The sequence below is a fragment of the Micropterus dolomieu genome, linkage group LG17 (genome assembly GCF_021292245.1).
Source record: "Micropterus dolomieu isolate WLL.071019.BEF.003 ecotype Adirondacks linkage group LG17, ASM2129224v1, whole genome shotgun sequence".
Taxonomy (NCBI): Eukaryota; Metazoa; Chordata; class Actinopteri; order Centrarchiformes; family Centrarchidae; genus Micropterus; species Micropterus dolomieu.
Genome location: NC_060166.1, coordinates 15,387,018 through 15,407,356, shown reverse-complemented (window position 1 = coordinate 15,407,356; position 20,339 = coordinate 15,387,018). Strand labels below are relative to the sequence as shown.

General features: G+C 40.1%; 3 protein-coding genes across 11 annotated transcripts in view; 1 reads left to right on the top strand and 2 right to left on the bottom strand.

Moving 5' to 3' along the window:
- igsf5b (immunoglobulin superfamily, member 5b) overlaps positions 1 to 404 on the bottom strand; it is a 17,251-nt gene extending 16,847 nt beyond the window's left edge. Inside the window, exon 1 of one of the 3 annotated variants that reach the window (XM_046075035.1) lies at positions 353 to 404. The gene's annotated coding sequence lies outside the window, so the exon portion shown is untranslated. The other 2 variants (XM_046075034.1, XM_046075036.1) reach the window with 2 other exon arrangements.
- A 1,052-nt stretch (positions 405 to 1,456) lies between these two features.
- sh3bgr (SH3 domain binding glutamate-rich protein) lies at positions 1,457 to 17,436 on the bottom strand. 7 transcript variants are annotated; one of them, XM_046073683.1, is made up of 10 exons: positions 17,263 to 17,436; positions 15,326 to 15,511; positions 15,075 to 15,155; positions 8,951 to 9,145; positions 8,369 to 8,392; positions 8,253 to 8,273; positions 6,355 to 6,381; positions 4,815 to 4,841; positions 3,045 to 3,106; positions 1,457 to 2,081 (listed from the first exon to the last, which is right to left on the bottom strand). In XM_046073683.1, the coding sequence occupies exons 1-9, from the start codon at positions 17,305 to 17,307 to the stop codon at positions 3,089 to 3,091; spliced, it is 624 nt and encodes a 207-aa protein (XP_045929639.1). In that variant the 5' UTR covers positions 17,308 to 17,436; the 3' UTR covers positions 1,457 to 2,081; positions 3,045 to 3,088. The 7 variants fall into 7 exon arrangements, with proteins under 7 accessions (XP_045929639.1, XP_045929640.1, XP_045929641.1 ...); XM_046073684.1 differs by lacking the exon at positions 4,815 to 4,841 and having other exon boundaries at positions 8,369 to 8,395; positions 8,936 to 9,145; XM_046073685.1 differs by lacking the exon at positions 6,355 to 6,381.
- A 1,301-nt stretch (positions 17,437 to 18,737) lies between these two features.
- LOC123986073 overlaps positions 18,738 to 20,339 on the top strand; it is a 4,658-nt gene continuing 3,056 nt past the window's right edge. Inside the window, exons 1-3 of the mRNA XM_046074149.1 lie at positions 18,738 to 18,774; positions 19,066 to 19,334; positions 19,804 to 19,941. Of these exons, the coding sequence (XP_045930105.1) occupies positions 18,738 to 18,774; positions 19,066 to 19,334; positions 19,804 to 19,941 (444 nt within the window). The remainder of the gene's footprint in view (positions 18,775 to 19,065; positions 19,335 to 19,803; positions 19,942 to 20,339) is intronic.

The window sequence follows — 20,339 nt, the reverse complement described above, 5'->3', positions numbered from 1 at the left end:
CAATATCCGGTTACACTTTCAAGATAAAACGTAACGTTTCGATACATTGCCATGTTGAAACGCGCATAATTAAAGTCGTGAAACGTTGCAGTTTCGTTAGGTTTAGGCACAGAAAGTACTTGGTTGGGTTTAGGCAACAAAACTACTTGGTTAAGGTTAGGAAAAGATCATGGTTTAGGTTAAAATAGCTATGTATGCCAATTAAGACTTAAGTTAACTAACGTTCATGTAAATTTACCTCACTCGCCTAAATAAAAACATTTAATGTTTTGTTTCGCATGGGACACAAACCCTGTTCTCCTGCTTCAAGGTCCGGGTTCTGGCCCTCTATCCACCCCAATCACCTCCTTACTTCGTCTTTTCTCTTAAATATCATACTTGCCTTTACCATCAAAAACTGACACAACAGGGCTTCCCTCAATTCGTCGAACTATGACGTCAAAGGGATCCCTAGTGCGTCACAAACTGACGATTATGGCTCTTGACCACGCGTCCATATGTGACGACTTGGGAGTGAGACCGGGTTGCAACACGACTATTCCTCTAGCGCCACCATTAGGTTGACATTTATAGTTTTGACTGCTATATCTATGGATTAACATTAGGCCTACATGTCCATGGGATGAACTGTAATAACTGATCTGACTTTTCAACTAGTGCCGTATTATCATAGTATCATATTTGGTTTGTGGTGCTGGTAGCTTTCCTATGAAAAAGTTAGGTTATATTTATTCACTCATTTTATGTCACAGTGAGTGTAGTTACTGTTCTGATGTGAGCTCACCGAGGTAAATGTATATCAACTATGTTGAAATGGCAAGTATGTAATGACAAAGTATTTTTGTTTAGTGCTAATTAGCACGTTAGCATGCAACATTGCTACCATGCTAAAATAATATGGTACGCTACATCAGCATGTCAGCATTGCCATTGTCAGCATGACAACTTTAGTATTTAGCTCAAAGCGCTCAGTTAGTAGGCTATACAGCCTCACAGAGTGCTAGCATGGCCGTTGACTCTTATGTTTTTAGAAATTTAGGCTGGTACTTGTTGTGTTGTTTTCATTTTGCCACAGAGGAACACACATTTAGTCAAGGCCAGTAGCCTATAAGCTGCATATCACATCTTATTTCTGTTCAGTGAAATTCCTTGGTTCTTATTCTTGGTAGCCTAAATACTGTATATGGCAGTGGTCCTGTGTAGATGATCTATTGGTCTATTGGTCTATTATATATTTAACATGTTAACAACACATACAGGGTATTGTAAATGGCATATGTAATGATTATAGTGTATATCCGCCTCCACCTTTTCCTAGAATCTCTTGGGACAAGGCATTTGCTTTATTTTCCTGTTTGCTCCTGTGCTATATAAACTGCACAATGGTTGCCATTCCACTGATCTATAAATATGTCAACAAAAGAGTTTAAAATAAAACAAAATAGAACCACTGAACTGTTGTTTTTACCAGTCTACTTTATTGCATTTTCCATTGCATCCAAGTCTTAGTCACATGTTTCACTCCTCATTCAACAAAGTGCATTGATTAGACAGCAGTAATGGCAGATATATTTGTAGTAGTGGCAGAGTACTTTGCATTCTTGCAGTATGTAATGAAATGTAATGAACATTTGAATCTCAAGTAGAGGCCACAAGCGAAGGTATTCCAAAGTAATATTTTTTTGGAACGGTCATTGCCTCTTTGTGTTTGGAAACTAGAATTTTCTAAAAGTAAAACTTCAGAAATATGTTTGAGTTTAACAAAATAACATAATAATAATTTTTGCATTTTACAAAAGCTACTCATTAAAAAGAAACTGACACCACTAGGCTACTCTGCGCCGCATTTTCATTACATTATGTCTCTACTCGCAATATAGAAATTAAGTCAACATTGCAGTCAAAAGGGAAAGGGTTGGGGGTTAGGACTTTTCAGTTTGGACGGCACCTTCAGGCACATGACCAAAAGTTTCCAGTGGGGTCCAGTGTGGCCTTGGGGAAGGGTGGAGGGGCTGTCTGAGAGGGCTGAGGGGGTCAAGCGTCAGGGGTCAGGCAGAGACAGAACAGGAGGCTCCTTCAGGCTGAAACACAAGGCAAACAGATGAAAGAAAAACAACCGCACATACGAGGTCACACATTTCCCAGTTCTCTGTGGTGGCGGAGGCAGCCACCACCGCTACGCCTGTGCCACCCAGCATGCCCGCTGCTCCGGAGGCACATCTGAAGCTCACTTAGCAGCTTCTTCTAACAAGGCGTGACAGGGGCTCGCAGGGGTTGGGAGACAGCTAAGGGAGGAGGAAAACAAACATTGCCATTCCTTCAGAGCCTGCTGTGTGGCTCTTCCTGCAGTGGGACATAGATGCCTGACATGCAGAGAAGGACTAAAAGACGGGCGTTGAAGATTAGGATTATTATTATCATCATCACCATCATCATCACTTCCACTGCCTTAGAGGAACAAAAATAAATAAATAACGCAATTGTGGGATGTTTTTGTTATGGTTCCAGATGATCCCCAGGCACTCTGTGTGCTCAGTGAAGCCATTTGCAGATGGAGGCAGCGTTAGCAGTCCCTTGTAAATAGGCTGCAGCATAATTTTTGTTTCCTTTGACTGAACACCTCAAAGTGCACGTCAATGGAAAACAAAAGGCACCTCCATACATACACCAAAGTGAAGTCTTAGTTTACTGTGTGAGATTTATTCATCTTATACATAAAGGGAAAAACATTACATTGCAGTGAATGCTAGAATGCTTCATAGACGCAGTAGGCTATACAATGTAGATGAAGCAGAGTGCTTGGGTAATTGTCTGTTTTTATTCAGTAGCCTTTGATTTGATATCAGGATCAAAGAGGCACACAAAAGCAAAACACTGTTCTGACTACAGGTTTTTTGAATTATCTGGTTAATTAAATGCCAAACATAAATGCAACACCTATATTGTGGTAATATTTGCTGCCAATTCACATAATGTGTTACTGCCCTCCAGTGGTGAAGCAAAAGCACTGAAACTAAGCAGTAAGAAAAAGTATAGTGTTTTACCTGGACAGTAGTAAGTCAACGTCATTGACGTCACCTGGCTTCAACTACTCGGCCTCTTCCTCCTGTTAAAAGAAATAATCATGTATTAATAACAAATACTTGAAAGGAAAACAATGAAAGATGCCAGAGACTGGACATTCTCAAGAATATTAAAGTCTTTATGTTTTGAGTTGCTTTCTGTAGAATTGTATTGTGATTATAGCATCTTTCAAATGTTTTTGTTTGTAAAAAAAATTTTAAATTCAAAGATTGTTGCAGTCTATGTTGCTTGTTGTTTCAGTCCCTTCATCTCAGTGACATAGGTCAAATCCATTTGGTGGGGGGTCTATCAGCTTAGTGGATTTAAGAAAAAAGATTACAGTTGGATATGCTTAGTTTGTTGCATAAATAAAAGCAAGAATGATTCCTCTGACAGATGGTATAAAATCCTCTTTTCAAAAACAAATGTCTTGACTCGTATTGCTCTCCACCAAGACTCCTAATTCCAATAAAACCACTTTTACTCACTTATTAGTATAATTTATCAAGCTGTTTATCAGTGAATATTTCTGTACCACACACGCCGATCCTCTTAATAAGAGTGAAACTAAAGATTTTCTGCAGGCATGTCAAGCACAGGCAGCACTTCAGACGTGACAAAATGGATTTCACTCGTTGCTGTAACACTACCTGTGTTTCTTCCAAGCCTTCTTCTTCCTTTGAAGCGTTAAAAAGAAAGAGAAAGAAGGGGGTTGCATGAGGAAGTCATGGTCCAAATGGCAGGAAAGTTAGAGGACTTCACATGTTAGTGGTTGTAGTGGAGAAGAAGTAATCCGAGAAAAGTGCGGACAGTAGCAATAACAGCAGGGGCGAGAAGCTAAGGAAACTAATGACCCACAGATTTTTGTATATGCTGAGATGACCTAAGTGAGACAAGAGTGGTCCGCCATTTAAAAATTTTTAAATTCAAAAACTACATTGGTACAGTTTGATGACTGCCCTCTTGAAGTAAACAACACACTCACCAAGGGACAAAGGGAGTTAACATCATTATCTATAATTAGATGTCATAAAACCTTTATTCCATCCTGTCATACAACTTAAGATAGTAAGCGCCCAACACTATCACACAAACAGATCTGCACAGCCTTGAAATAAATTAGGTAGCAGTTCATAATCCAGTGGGTCATATGTATTTAATACACGTGTATTTTTATGTATTGCACAATAACAAGAAGTGCTCCATCTCTACCATCCTCTTTGGAACTTGTCACATCCACTGTGTTTCAGAGTGCTCTTGGCAAAAAGAAACAAAAGGCATGACTTCTTCCAAAAAAAAAGACAAGAAAAAGACACGTCCCCCTGTCAAGTCAGTGTCCCCTCTTTCCGTGCAAAACATAACCAAACTGAAAACATGTCCAAGTTATGCTCGAGTTCAGCAACACAACAAAACTTTCCACCTGTTCTTAAAGCATCAAAACAAAAAAGTCAAAATGTCCTGGCAGACTGAGAGAAAATGCCTGAATGAGTATTTGTTAAAGCCCACAGCAAAACTGAACTAACAACAAATACAGTGTGGTGCCATCTTTGAAGTAATGCTCGTCAGTAAAAGTCAGAGATGAGTCACATTCCCACATTGTCCACTGGACTGCATGACACATAACTTGAGGAGAGACAGAGAGTAGAAACCTTTGCATAAACCTCTTTGTATGCAATGAGATCATGCTTTAAAATCCCAATCTGATTCACACCATGCAGAACACGGACAAAGACTCTACAATCCCAATATACCTCTTGTACTTCAGCCTCTTCTTCTTCCTATGGAAGATGAAATCATGTGGTGTTAAGTATGTGAATGTCACAACGAAGGAAAGAAGACCAACATGACACATAATTCGATATATGTGGTCCGTATATGGATACGTATTTTTGTTACCGCACTAAATCCACCTAAGGTTCAAGTAAAATATTGTCAATTTTATCATGCTCCACACCATCAGGCATCTCCATGGAAAAGAAGTCCATGCAGCACACAGAGTGACAGAGAGAAAGAAGGAAGAGGAAGGACAGTGAATACCTCTAAAGTCTATAAAGCCTGAAAATTACAAGACATCACAAAATACATCAACTACCTCACTGCCTTGTTCGTCTTGCTCCTGCAAGAGAGGTTGGACAACAACAAAATAGATAGAAAGGTATAGAGAAAAGAGGCCAAAGCAAAGCAAAGCAGTGAAGCATACATGAGATCAGGCAGAGGCTGGAATGTCTCAGAAAAGCAGAGAACGTTTTCACACAGCACTTTGCACAGGGATATTTCTTTAAGACATGCAATTTTTTTTTTGCCGTTGCACTCTTAAGGAGGCAAATCTTGATTTGGGATCTGATTAAGTCCGAACTCTCTCTCTATAGAGGTTAACCATGAGTTAAGCAATGCTGTGAGAAAAGTTGCTGAATTGATCACAAACTAAGGCTTAACTCTGACCTCATGGCTTAATGTGCAGTGTGAGAAACAGTCTGTGAGCAAGTGTATAGGTTTGGTTTCAGAAGTGGCTGGGGCACAATGATGTCGAGGATAGGCTAAGCCAAGACCGAAAAAGGTCCAAGGCTCATTGGTGTGAGCACACTGTAATAACTAAAGGCTATCAATCCATATTCTCTCATTAGGAGTGCATGAGGACACTGTTTAGAGAGAATTTAGTGAGTAAATCAAACTGAAATAGTAAAATACAATTTTAAAAGTGTGAGGGACAAGTTTCCCCTATCCCCAGTGGAAATTACAATCCTGTGTGTGAGTGTTTGAGCTTGTGTGTGTGCAAACCCTCAAGGGTAAACCCTTAAGAACATACTGTAAATTCATTGCACACGTAATGCAAACTAATGGGACTTATGTTCCTAAAGGGACTTCACATTATTCAGTATGCTACATTATTACTTCTCTAAAAAGTATTCTTATATTGGCAATGTCCTTATGACAAGCACCAGAAGTCTTTACTTTAATCATCACTGCATATGTGAGTGGACAATTACAAGTTACAAGCAAAACTTTAGTATGGCCAGCAGTGTTATTCTGACTTTTAACTCTGTTTACAGAGATGCCATGCTTCTCATTCAGGTATCTAATTGGTCCCTTTGACTAAACAGCATGGCAAACTATGCAAACCATGGAATATCCTTAGTGGGACAAAGTACACTAAGAACAAGTGGAAGAGAAAACTGAAGGAATGCTTGATACACTGGGAGGTGGCGAAGAAAGCAAGAAAATGACTGAAAGTGATAGGTGATAGAACTGAAGAAGGCTGGGGGCAGGTAATGAAATATCACATGAATCTACCTCAAGCTGTCGTAGCTCTTCTTCCTCCTAGAAGGAATGACAGATAGCAGGTCAGCAGGCTGTGTGGGGAGCAAAAGAGCACCACAGGCATGCACTATAGAAAAGTCTTTTGAATGGAAACTATAGGGATAGTTGAGGTTGTCAGGAAGCAGCTATAGAACTGGGAAGAAATGAGGAACAGGATGTTAGCAAAAACAAACTGTTAAATAAAATGGAGTGGAGTGATGAAGCGAGAACAGATAAGAAGGGGAGAGAAAGGTGAAGTCTTGAGGTAAGCAAATTAGAGTATACAGATGAGTGGGAACAGCAGACAAAGACCCCGTCCCAACCCAACCCAACCAGAGCAGCCTTCCCTGATCTCTGCACCATCAAACCCACACTGCTGAGGACTATATGAAGGAACAGCAGAAAGAGACAATCACCGACGCACAGTTACCTCTGACTGCAACTCCTCTTCCTCCTGGAGGGAGCAAATCAAGAGATGGACAAAAGGGCAAAGAAGAGGTCAAATGCCAAACAAGTGCATGCATGACGAACAAGGCTGGTGTGAACACCAGCAGAAGGACCTGACACACCAGCAAGTGATGTGAGTCAGGTGGTCTAAATGGACTGGAACACTAACTGAAGAAACACAGCAATTCTTAAATGCAGCTACCTGAAGTAGAAGGTGGCAGTCATTGCTGAGTGTAACACGAGTCAATTACTGTGTGCAACCTATCTCAATTAAGACTGGTGTATGACAATAAGAACTCCACATTAGCAGGGTATATAAATGTGTAACAGCAAAAGCTAGGTGTCACACTCTTTAGTTAAAAGTGTAATGTAGTATTTCTAATAACATTTGAGTGTATGTGATGCATAATAGTAGGGAAATGTTGAGTTAAGTCAACAATCATTGCATAAAGTCCTCAGTGCTGTGAGGCTCCTAAATGTGTCAGATGATCATGACATGCATTCCCACCACAAACATCTGGCAAACAGGAAGTGAATGGAAGATACTAGTTTGAGCTACAAAATAAAAAGAAATTAGATTTCAAACACTCAAATGCACACAGTCAGAGAGATGCAACAATTGAAACACCTACTTTCCTTGAACAGATAATGGCAGAGGTTATCTATACCGTAGCAGCAGTACACAGTTTGTATCACTTATTATGGCTGATCATCCTCAGTCTAACATAGTGGACATTAGAAGTTATTAGCATAGAATCAACTATGACAGACTCATTACATTATATATATATATATATATATATATATATATACACACACACATCTATATATATATATAGATAGATATATAGATATATATAGATATATATATCTATATAGATATATATATATCTATATATATATATAGATTTATATATAGATATATAGATATTATATTTCAAGGTATTTTTTATTTCACTTGGATATTGATTTCAAGTGTTTGAGTAAATAAGTCATGTCATTATTATTATTAATCTAGCTTTCAGGTGAGAATTTTTGACAGTTGGTGACATTTCACAGTTAAGAGAAACCCTACAAGTTAAGCTCATATTAGTAATCAACATTTCCAGATCACCAGCAAGCAGACATGGCTGGGCGCTGGTGAAGATTGGTCAGAGCACTGATTCTAAACCAGAAATGACTCACAGGGAAGGAAAGAGTTAATGAACATCCACTTAATGTATTTCACATCCATTCAATGATATGTCATTAATAATGTGTCCTATATTTGCTGGAAATAATGAAAAGGAAACATGTATGAGGGGTATTGAGTGGAAGCTGCTTACTGCTAGTTAAGCTGCCACAATAAACAACTGGCATTAAGCACTGTTGTTGCTGCGGTTAGCTTTTATTTTAATAACACCCTTTCAGATTTAGCACCAAGAACACACAGTGTCTCTTCTTACCCTGTCTTCATCAGCTTCTTCCTGTTTAAGAGAAGAGAAAGAAATCACTGAAACACAGTTCCTTTAAGTGTTCAAGTGTAGTTCAGCGTGTGTTCATAACCTTTCGAGAAACCTACCTGTTCCTCCTCCTGTGCTCGGGCCTGCTAACAGAGGAGATAAGACAGTATTAGAGATGCCAGACACACACATAATACAAACTGAATATTCATAGTGAAACACAACAGCATCCACAGATCAGGCTTCTTGAACCAGACAAAGTGTGACCCTACCGACACACCTTGATAGTTAAAATGGATATGCAGTGAAATGTGGACAGTGTCATCAGAAAAATACAAAGACACACGAAGGCAAATAAAACATGACCCAAACCCATGATGCTGAATAAACAGTGAAAAGGGAGGGTGAACAGGAATGTTACAGATTTTTGGTTAATAAGGAATTGAATCCAGAGAGAGGCTTGACGAGGAGATTCAGTACGACGATGACAGGAACTTAAAACAGAGGCAAACCGTATGGAAGAAAAGGACAACATTAAAGGGGCAGTGGAGATGCTGAGGGAGGAAAAACACAGCATTCCAGGAATGATGGGAAGGTGGAGGAAAAGACATTTAATTGAAAACATTCAAGGGATGGACAGAGAGGCTAAACGACGAGAGGGTGGATTCTAGTTAAGTATCAATTACTGTGTCTTCTGTGACCTCATCTGTTTCTTCCACTGCCTCCTCCTCTTCCTCTGCAAGTGCCTCGTCTCCTGCTGTTTCTCCTTCCGTGGCTTCATCATCAGCTGTCTCTCCCTCTGCTACCTCCTCGCCACCCTCACCTTCTTCCTCAGCTGCCTGTGCCTGCTCGTCCTCTCTGTGTGCATCGCCATTACGCTCCTCCATTGGAACCTCCTTATTGTGAGGTGAAAACAACAACTGGTGGTCAAGGGAAACAAATGATGTGATAAAACAAATTATTTTTAATGTTAATGCCATAGTTCTTCAGACGCAGCCTCAATAGCAGTAAGAAGGTCAGCTCATCACTTGGAGAGGTTCAAAAACTTAAAAGGTAGGTGTTAAGCAATCCTGGGAATAAAGTGGAGGAGGGAAGAAGTAGTTGGGGTTAAAAGATAGAGACTGAAGTGTCAGTATAAAAATCAAAAGTTTGGAAAGATGCATCATGAGTTAAAACAGACTTTTTGTCCAGCCCATTCTCATCTCCAGGGTGTCAAATACCAACATTTTGTCAGGTACTAATGCACATGGCATCCTTTGGCATCATTGTTAAACCCTATAAGTAGGCCTAGTATAAACAGAAAAGTCAGAGTAAGGAGGTGGTTGGCGGTGGACTGGTGGGTCAAAAACCAGACTTCCATTCAGGAAACCAGTGTTTGTTTCCCGTGTGAAACAAGTCAACGTTGATACTTTATAGTCACCTATGTAACTTACATAAGTAATGTTACTTAATAATTTAAGTCACGTAACTTAGTTATTTTAACCCAAACCATGATCTTTTTTTAAACCTAACCAAGCAGTTTTGGCGCCAAATGGCACTAAATTGCAACGTTTCACAATGTTAACCACTAGTTTTTGAAAGTCTAACAGGACATTGCATATTTATTCTTGCTAACTTGACCGCTGAGCCCTACACGTACAAAAAGCCATGCTAAATGGTACCCAGGGTGTTAAAAGTGACAGCAAGGGTCTTGACAAACTGTTCATATGTGACGCGAACGGGTTGTTTTGTCATAGGTGACAATCAGTCATGTATCCATACAATAATTGGACTGTCTAAATAACAATTTGCCATTTTACACAGGGTTATGTGCAAGACTATAACAGATTAAACAAACGAGATATAAAGTGATAATTGGAGAGTTTCAGAGGTGCTGATAGGTGGATTTTGTTAGCCAGACTAGCTGTGTCCACTTGTTTCCAGTCTTTGTGCTGAGCTATCTAGCTCTCAGACATGAGAGTGGTACAGATTTTTTCATCTATCTACCTGCCACACATGGAATAAGTGCATCTCCCAAAATTTTAACTATTCCTTTAAATTAGTCTAGTCAAAGGTATTTCAAAAATAAGCAATAAAACACAGGGGCAACTGAACTCCTGCTGGAAACAAAATGCAGCTAAAATAAACCGCAACACTGCATTACACCCTGTGAGACAACAAAAGGCAGATCAAATTCAGCTAAGCAGAACTCTTCCGGCGTGTTTTTCGCTAACCTCTTGCATTAAATCTTCTTCAGCTACAAAGGAGAAAATCAGTTTTGAAAAAAGTGCTTCAACATTTTGCATTATGGCTATATCCTGTAATGCAATGAGTGAAGCCAATATACATGGAGTAAAATCCTGTTATCCTGGACCTAAAATTAGAAATATGATCCATTTTAACCATTAACCATCCATTGGTTAATGCAGATAAATGTAGAAAGTGAGTGATGTATTTTCTTGGATATCTTCTGATCTGGGCTAAAGTGTCTCTAATCTGCGCTGTTGCGACACTGAGGATCATGAGGGGTTTTCTTTTGGGAGGAAAAATATTAGCTAGTCGCTGGAATCAAAAAGTATAAAAGACATAAGTATGCATTGAACAAAATCATAATGATGACACATTTCACAATGTAGACCAAACACACTCCACTTTGTGTAATACTAATTATGGAAAGGATTGTAGAAACATGATGCTCTCATGCAAAACATAAAAAGATTAGTCAATGTGGTGACCGGCACAGACAAAAGACAAATTAAGAGTCTGATCAAGTCGACAGGTATGGACAGAAGGGAAATTGTTGGATGGAAAGGAAATGCTGAGACGAAGTGAAAAAAAACAAAGCATCAAAGGAAATATGAAAGTAGTGACGGCATTACTATAGAGTCATCAAGGTTCCCCTCTGCATTAACTTCCTCAGCATGCGTCCCATTCTCCACAATGTGGGCACTGTCAGCCTGTACTGCTTCCTGTGTTAATAAATAAATAAATACCATATAGTTTGGATCACCAGCCAATATGTCCTATACATCTTAAAATTACAACCACTCTGAATATTACACAATCATTTTCTTGAAATAAATGTCCATTGTATCCAGTTCAACATATGTTTTATTGTCTCCCGCTCACTTTGCCTCAGTGGTAGCTTCCGCTCTACCCTCCCTCAACACATTTTCCTCACTTGAGGTCAATGATGCCACACAATCTCTGTGCTCTACACTAAGCTCGTGCCTGGATAGCCTGTGTCCTCTATCCACCAAGCCTGCTCGCCCAAACTAGCCCCACCCGTGGCTAACTGATACCATCCGTGGGCTTCGTACTTATCTCAGAGCGGCTGAAAGAAAATGGCGAAAAACCAAAGACCCCGCCGACCTTAAGGGCTACCAACTGCTCCTATCCTCCTTCTCAACAAGCATCAGTGTTGCCAAAACTGCGTTCTATAATGACAGAATAAGCAGTGCCACTGACTCAAGGAAATTATTTTCCACTTTTAAAGCGCTACTAAATCTTCCTCCACCTCCACCACCCACAAACTTGTCTGCTGATACCTTTGCTGCCTTCTTCACAGGCAAAGTGTAGGCTATAACTATCCAATTCTCTGAAACAATCAAACTCAACCATTGTAGCAGTCCTACTACATCCTTTCCTCTGCCCTCCCAGGTCAGTGGTTGTTCACTCTCCTCGTTTACTCCTCTTACAGAGAGCGAAGTATCAGAACTCTTGACCCGTAGCCGTCCAACTACATGCCCACTGGACCCAATTCCTACGAATCTCCTCCAAGCCATATCTCCTACTGTGGTCCCGACAATCACTCATGTGATAAATACTTCTCTGGCTTCAGGAACCTTCCCAATCACTTTCAAAAGGGCTCGGGTTACACCCTTGCTCAAAAAGCCCTCACTTGACCCAACTCAAGTTGAGAGCTATCGACCAGTGTCTCTTCTACCTTTTTTATCCAAAACTATTGAACGGGCAGTCTTCAAACAGGTCTCAGAATTCCTCTCAGGGAATGACCTCCTAGATCCATATCAGTCTGGTTTTAAGAGTGCCCACTCCACTGAAACGGCTCTTCTGTCTGTAACAGAAGCCCTAAGGTCAGCTAAAGCTGCAGCCCAATCCTCGGTTCTTATCCTGCTTGACCTATCAGCTGCCTTTGACACAGTCAACCACAGGATTCTGCTATCCGCTCTCTCAGCAATGGGCATCTCAAGTAAAGCACTCCTGTGGTTCGAATCCTACCTCTCGGGGCGTTCCTACAATGTTTTGTGGCAAGGATAATTATCCTCCTCCCACTGCCTCTCCACAGGGGTGCCCCAAGGCTCAGTGCTTGGGCCCCTTCTCTTCTCAATTTACACCACCTCACTGGGGCCGATCATTCACTCGCACGGCTTCTCTTACCACTGCTACGCAGACGACACGCAACCCTACCTATCCTTCCCGCCAGACGACCCCACCGTCTCAGACTGTCTCTCGGACATGTCTGCATGGATGAAGGCTTGCCACCTTCAACTAAACCTCTCTAAGACTGAACTCTTGGTCATTCCAGCTAAGCAATCTATCCACCATAACATCAAACTACAAATTGACTCCGCAACCATCACTCCAACCAAGGTAGTGAGAAACTTGGGTGTCATGATTGATGACCAGCTGTCCTTTTCAGACCATGTTGCTGCCGTCTCTCGCTCATGCCGCTTTGCTCTATACAACATAAGGAAAATCAGGCCCTACCTCACTCAGTACGCCACCCAGCTTTTGGTACAGGCCATGGTTATTTCTCGTATCGACTATTGCAATGCCCTCCTAGCAGGTCTTCCAGCTTGTGCGGTGAAACCCTTACAAATGGTTCAGAACGCAGCAGCGCGTCTGGTTTTTGATCAGCCCAAAAGGACTCATGTCACTCCATTGCTGTGTGACCTCCACTGGCTCCCCGTGGCCTCCAGAATCAAATTCAAGTCACTAATGCTTGCATACAGACTGACTACTGGGTCTGCACCCATCTACCTAAACTCCATAATACAAACTCACGTTCCTTCTTGCCCGCTACGCTCCTCCAACGAACGCCGCCTGGCTCTGCCATCCCTTCACACAAAGCAATCCCAGTCCCGGCTATTCTCATCTGTGACACCACGATGGTGGAACAAGCTACCACACGCCATCAGAGCAGGGGCGTCCCTCTCTAACTTCAAGAAGCTCTTGAAAACTCATCTCTTCCGAGAACACTTCCTCTTATAACACCTCTAACTCCTATTCTCTATCTTGTATTGATTGCACTTTTTGTTAACTCTTACTTCCTTCCCTAGGTATCTACCCCATTGATGTGATATGTACTGTGAGCTCTTACTAGTATGTATTATCAGTTGTAGATCTGTAGTTGATGCTCTGTTGATGCTTGTATGTTGTTCCTCAAATGTAAGTCGCTTTGGATAAAAGCGTCTGCCAAATGAGTAAATGTATTAAAAATGTATTATTTTTATATATTATATTAATATATTTATTAAATTAAAAAAGTAATTATTAGTCAAAATTATGTTTTAAGGCCACTTCAGTCTGTAGTACTGATGTCCAAAATGTGTCAGGTGATATAACTTGATACTAATCAGAGGTGTAGGTAAGACTTCAGTGTACAGTGTATAAGGATGTAAGAGTGTACATTTTATATGAATTTGATATGAATTGAACCCTCAAATATTCTGGTGTACAGATGATCAAACATCAGAATGGTTGTTAACCATTTACTAGATTACAATTATATATGCTTTATCAGTTATCTATGAATTCTGTTGTAAAGAATTAAATTACAGCCTGACAACATGAAATATGTAAGTTATGGTGTGTGGTATTCCTTACAGTTTTTGGACTCTGTAGTATGCTTAAAAATGCACATGCAGCACTCTGGAACTAGTTTAAATTAGTTTTGCTGTCTTGTAAGCCCATGTGGGCTGTGTGAAGGCTGTATGCACGACGCAGTAATTAAAATTTCATCATATATATATATCATATATACAGGTATTTGGCAGGTGTCTAGTCTGAGATTAAAAGTCATTCCATGTACATTTGGGTCACGAGTCACGAGAACAAGACGAGAAGATATTTTAACAGTATTTTGAATAAATATTCAATGCTGAAATATATCAGTGGTCGGGTCTGGGGGTCTTCCCCAGAAGGATTAAACACTTAATTTCCTGCATTCTGGAGACATTTTCTGCACCAATTTATGGAAGAAATGTCTTTATTTATATGAAGGGAAACAAACTTACGGTGGCAGGTGACAATTCAAAATATAAAAATATACTAATGGAATACAACGCAGTAATCAGCTTTTGGACAATGCATTTGTTTCTTCTATATTTCAGTTGCATTGCATGTTTTCTTATTGTGCATTGTTTCATTTGTTATTTAACATTTCTTGTAGCAAGCTGTTTTTTAACAAAAGTTTTCAAAAAAGTGATGGAGACATTCTGATTCTGACATGTCCACAGCGTCCCCATTGTAGCCTAAACTTATGCGTCAAATCAACTGCATAGCCCCGTATCCTACGCCGTCGCCTACGACACCTATCTGTCAATATTTTGTCCCGCCCCATCCAAACTGTGGTCTGTTCACGGAAAGTGACATTGACGAGTAAAACGTTGAGGTGATCTTACTGCATACCGGCGCGTTCCAGCCCACTTCAAGCACTGCGAACAACAATATATTATTAGCCTATATTTTGTGTATAGTCTTTGGTTAAAACAAACAGCACTGTTGAAGCTGTCCCAAAGCAGCAAATTTACAGCCTGGCAAAGAGATAAAACCATGAACAAATTTGATTATTTTGTTTAGTAGAAAACAACAAGTAGTTCCAACCTTTGACCCAGGAGGAGGGGGCAGCCCCAGGAAGGCATACACAGAGTTGTCCTCTTTGGCGTCAAAGAACGTCTCATAGTCCTGCATGAAAATAAATGAAAGTATTCTTTAATAAGTCTTGAGAATGATGAGTCTCTGCTATAAAAATGTTTGTGCACTTTTTTTTATTTTATTTAACTTTTATTCAACTAGGCAAATGAGTTAGGAACAAATTCTTATTTACAACCATGGCCTGGCATACACTTACTTACCCCACAGTAGCTCTCTTCATTGAAGATCTGAGGGGGCAGCGGGATGCCGTTGGTGGGCTTCTTCTCCTCAGGGACATTCTGCCTCATCCACATGCGGTTCTCCTCATTGCAGGCGATGTCCAGCGGAGTGTAGTCCACTTTAAGAGCCTCCAGGAAGCCGACCACATCCTGCTGCTTCTTCTTGATCTGGGAAGCAGAAAAAAACATAAGCTTTATGAAAATCAGCTCTGATTGCACACTATGTGGGCTGTAATATTTAACTTTAACTTCAAAGATTGCAGCATCTTGGTGTTTCTTTCAGGATAATAAGTGTGCACCATTTCAATTTTATCCTTTCCTGTTCTCCCGTCGTACCATACAGACCTTAAATTATTAGACAGAAAATCTTTCAAGTTATTCATCATGCACAAATGCCAAACATTTGTTCTAGCTTCTCAAATGTGAGCATGTGCGGCTTTTCTCTGTTTTATGTCACTGCAGACTGATTTTTTTGTTGTTTTTGGATTGTTAGTTTGACAGAAAATGTTATTTTGATTGTGGGCTCTGGGAAATTGTGATTATCTATTTTTCTATATTTTCTGACAAATTGTAGTCAAAACAATGAATTTACTGAAAATAAAAATAATCAGGTTAATTGATGATGAATATAACTGTTCGTTTTAACCCTAATATAATCACCCAAAGACAAGTCAGAAAAACGTAATGAAACTGGATTATGTAAGATTCTAAAAAGACTATAGTGCATTCAGCAGTGATGAACATAACTAAGTACATACATTTCAATTACATCAGCTTTATTGCCAAGTAGTTTTCACACCTACAAGGAATTTGCTTTGGTGACTAGTTGCGTAACGATAAATATAAATAAATATATATAATAATATATAAATTTAAAAAATTATAATTGACAAAATATACAAGTTATAAAATAATAATAAATAATCAAGCTTTGTACTTTTCTGAGGTACTTTCAACTCCACTTCATTTCAGAGGGAAATATTGTACTTTTTACTCCAGTACATTTATATGACAGCTTTAGTTATTTAGAATTATTATAGATTAAGCTACCCTGCAGTATATAAAGTAGTTAAAATTAGCACCTTTATCAGCTGCAACACTAAAGTTATGTACACATGAATGCATCGATAATTATAATCCAAATATGCATGAGTACTTTTATTTCTTTTAGTACATGTTACTCCTAGTATCTTCTACTTTCAGTCAAGTAAAAATTTTAATGCAGGACTTTTACTTGTAACAGATTTCTGCAGGTTGTATACTTTTACTTAAGTAAACAGTCTGAGTACTTCTTCCACCTCAGGCGATTGAGTCATGAATTGTCATCTATTTGAGACCTTGCACCTACACCAGGATATACTGGACCTGACAGGAGAAAAAGTCTTTCTGCTGTGAGACAGCACTGCTAACTAACTGGGCCACCATGCCACCCCTGGACTGGTTCAAACTGCTTATTTAGCTTTGCCAAAAGTAGATCTAGAGGATTAATCCACACCTTCCCTGCTGTGGTCATCACCCCAGCAAGTGTATAACAGTTACTTTAAGATATATCTGATCACAAATAGTAGCACCGGTTATGTGGTCTAAAGCGTCTGTATGAGGGACCCTGGCATGAAAAGCTTTGGGAGCCCCTGTTCTAGAAAGCTCTGCATGTGAATCACACCGACTAGCGAGACAATTAAACAGAGTACTGAAGGACTAGCCTACTCAAGCACAAATTGAGGCATAAATAAAGTCATTAACACGCAAGTGGGGTTTAGGTATGCAAAATGAAAGGCAAGTGACATTAATTTCAAGGTTTAACGCTCTTGAGTGAGTGTGAGTAAAAGTCATGATCGGTTTACGGAGTACAGCCAGGAAAGTTCTAATGAGCCAGGAAAAATCTAATGAGAAACCTGTCGCACGGGCTGAAAGCTTACCGCAGTGGATCCTGATGAAGAAGCGAGAAATACTTTGATAACCATTTTGTTGCAATATATTTCGTAGACTCGTCTATATGCAACAAGTAGGTTCTTAAAGGAGCAGGCTGCCTCTTCTATTATTAGACGGAGGACTGAGACGTAGCACTGAGATCACACACACACACACACACACACACATACTGACCGGGGCTATTTTTGTCTCCAGGCTCTATTAGTGCGGGATTGGCGGGGTGGCCCCTAGGGGCGCAGCATCACACAGACTGATTGGCAACTTCAGCTGTCCGTCGGCGCAGGGGACAGTGAAGCTAGTTTCCAGCTCTTTGCTGAGTGCATATATGGACAGAAATAGCACTGGCCAGCACTATAGGCTGCAAGTCTTTGGTTTCCAAACGCAGGGACTCGGGCCTGTTTATGGTTCCCCAACAAAATTGGAAATTGTTTAGCCTACTTAATTGAGTAAAGGATCTTGAGATACTGGGACGATGAAGCCAAGGCCTACATGTTTAGATGTGGCCATGCATGTTGCACTCTCTATGCGGCGTTCCCTATAAAGCAAAAACAAACGTCTTTCTTTTTTTAATTTTTAGATCAGTCAAAGCTGCCAAAAATTCACTTGTATCTTTTTTTTAAATGGTGAAAATGTGTAGGCCTATCACCATTATCCTACAGCTTTATTCAAAATACATTATGGACACTGAAAATAATATCTGAATCGATGCTGTCCAAATATTTAGTGTCTATATTTTTTATTGTTTGAATATCCTATATCATTTTATATTGTAACTTTACAGTTTAGCCTTTACTTTGGACCAATTGTTCCGCTGGTTATCATGACAACTGTGAACGTATCTCTTAAAAAATGCCCATAGCAACCCTTGGTAAAATATTTTAGCTTTAGCCTAATTATTATTTAGCATAATTAAATATTTACAACCTGTATGGTCAGTAGTGTGAAACGGGAGGGAAAAGATATAGGCTTGCTCAAAACGAGATCACTTGCAAGAAAAGGTATGATGCTCAGTTTCAGACTATATCAATATATAATGGGAGAAAAAATATTTATATTATTTTTTATGCTACTCAATCAAATATTAGCCTATAGGAACCAAAGAGAAAACTATTCGTTAACATATCTAAACAGGGATTCTACATACATTTCAGATGGTCTTTTATTGACCTCAGAAAAGCAACTTAATGCTACTATTTTCTACCTTTAGTCAAGTAAAAATGTGAATGCAGGACTTTTGCTTGTAACAGATTTCTGCATGAGTAGGCTATTTCATGAGTACATATGCCTACATGCCTTTTCAGATTAGTATTTTATTGACCTCAGAAAAACAACTTACTTGGGTTGGTTTATTAACCTCTTAAGCAATGTATACCTATTATTCTAACATTTTGACTTGTGAGGTATCTATCTTGCATCTTTTCCCTAAATTGTTGTTCTGTTGAGTGCGTGGCAGCAGACCATGATGCAGCAGGCCTTTGCTCACGAGGAGGAGGGTGACAGTGAGCAAAGGCTTGATAATGATACTGTGAGCTGCAGCACGGAGACCTCCAGGTGGTCTGCTAACTTCAGAGTGCGCTGTGGCTCTAATAGTTCACATAGTTCATCTGACTTTGAGGACCAAGCTGATTCGCTTCTAGACAAGATCCAAGAAGCCAAGTCATCAGACAAGTGGTAAGGATCAAAGCCACCTGGAAGGAAAAAAAGGCATTTTATTTATATGATTTAATATCTGTGTAGCAGGACTTGTGTTTGGATGCCATTCAAATGATTAATTATAATAAATCCTTCAGGTAAAAAACCACAAGGGGCCCACAGGCAGAAGACAAACTACACTGCAAATCACCAAGTCCTGAAGTTGCCGATCAAGACCCTGCAGGTTTCAAAGCCGACGAGTCAGTCTGCCAACTTGAACTGCATCCTGGAGCTCAAGAGCCAAGTGTGTGACCTGCAGCAGCAACTGAACGAGGCCAGGACTGAGAACAAACTGCTGAAGAGGATCCAGCATCGCCACACGGTGGCACTGCAGCACTTTCAAGACTCAGAGGGCAGCCTCTCACAGGTTGGTTGGTTTTTCTCTCTGGTGTCTCACACACCAGATCCTCACCAAGCACAACAATGAGGCCCCGAGTCCTGCAGGGGTTGCTCCGTGAGACCCGGGCCTGTCGTGACAATCTGGCACGGCAGCTACAAGCCACAGAAAGCAAATTCTAAAGATCAAAGGACAGTCTCCAGCACCTACAGCTCCTCAGCCAGGATCAGGGCCTGCTGGAGAGGGAGGAACTGAACCTCAGGCTGACCAACGCCACTGAACAGTTGGATCAGAAGGACAAGAGGATACTGGTATGGAGGAGCAGGAGGGTGGGAGACACTTAAGACTCTAGTGTCACATCCTCCAGAACTCCTAGCAGCACCCATGGTCACAGCCTGAACATGTAGATCATATTATAACACCAATATACAGGACCTATATAAAGGAACAGAATTATTGTCCGATTTTACACCTTTTTTTGCCTTCTCTTATATTTTAGGACTTGGAGAGGAATCTTGAGTTGTGCCAGGCCTCATTTAATCGGCAAATAGCTACTGAACAAAGAAAGATCAACGAGGTGAGCAAGATATCTTGCTATCTGCGAGAGCAAATATACCAGCTAAGCAGGGACCTTCAAGTAAGTTGCAAGAGAGCTTTTTCCCCAGGCAATGTTCTTTACAGCATTAGACGTACAGTCATTGTTAACATAGAGTTATTGTTTATTGTGCATACTTCTGTCATAATCAGAACGTTACGCATTTCCCAATTGAATTCAGACTACGCATTTGTGGGAGAATTTGGTTAAGATGTCTGGATCAATATTTTCCACATAAGATTACCCATTAGTCAACCATTGATACTGAGGGCTTAATGCTTGTGTTTTGATGGTGCACTTCCTGCTTGGCGGTCCCCAATGTGCTGGGGGAAACAAAAAAAAAAAAAAAAAAAAAAACATAAATTGGGGCATTTTGCAGGCATACAGTGAGGAAAATAAGTATTTGAACACCCTGCTATTTTGCAAGTTCTCCCACTTAA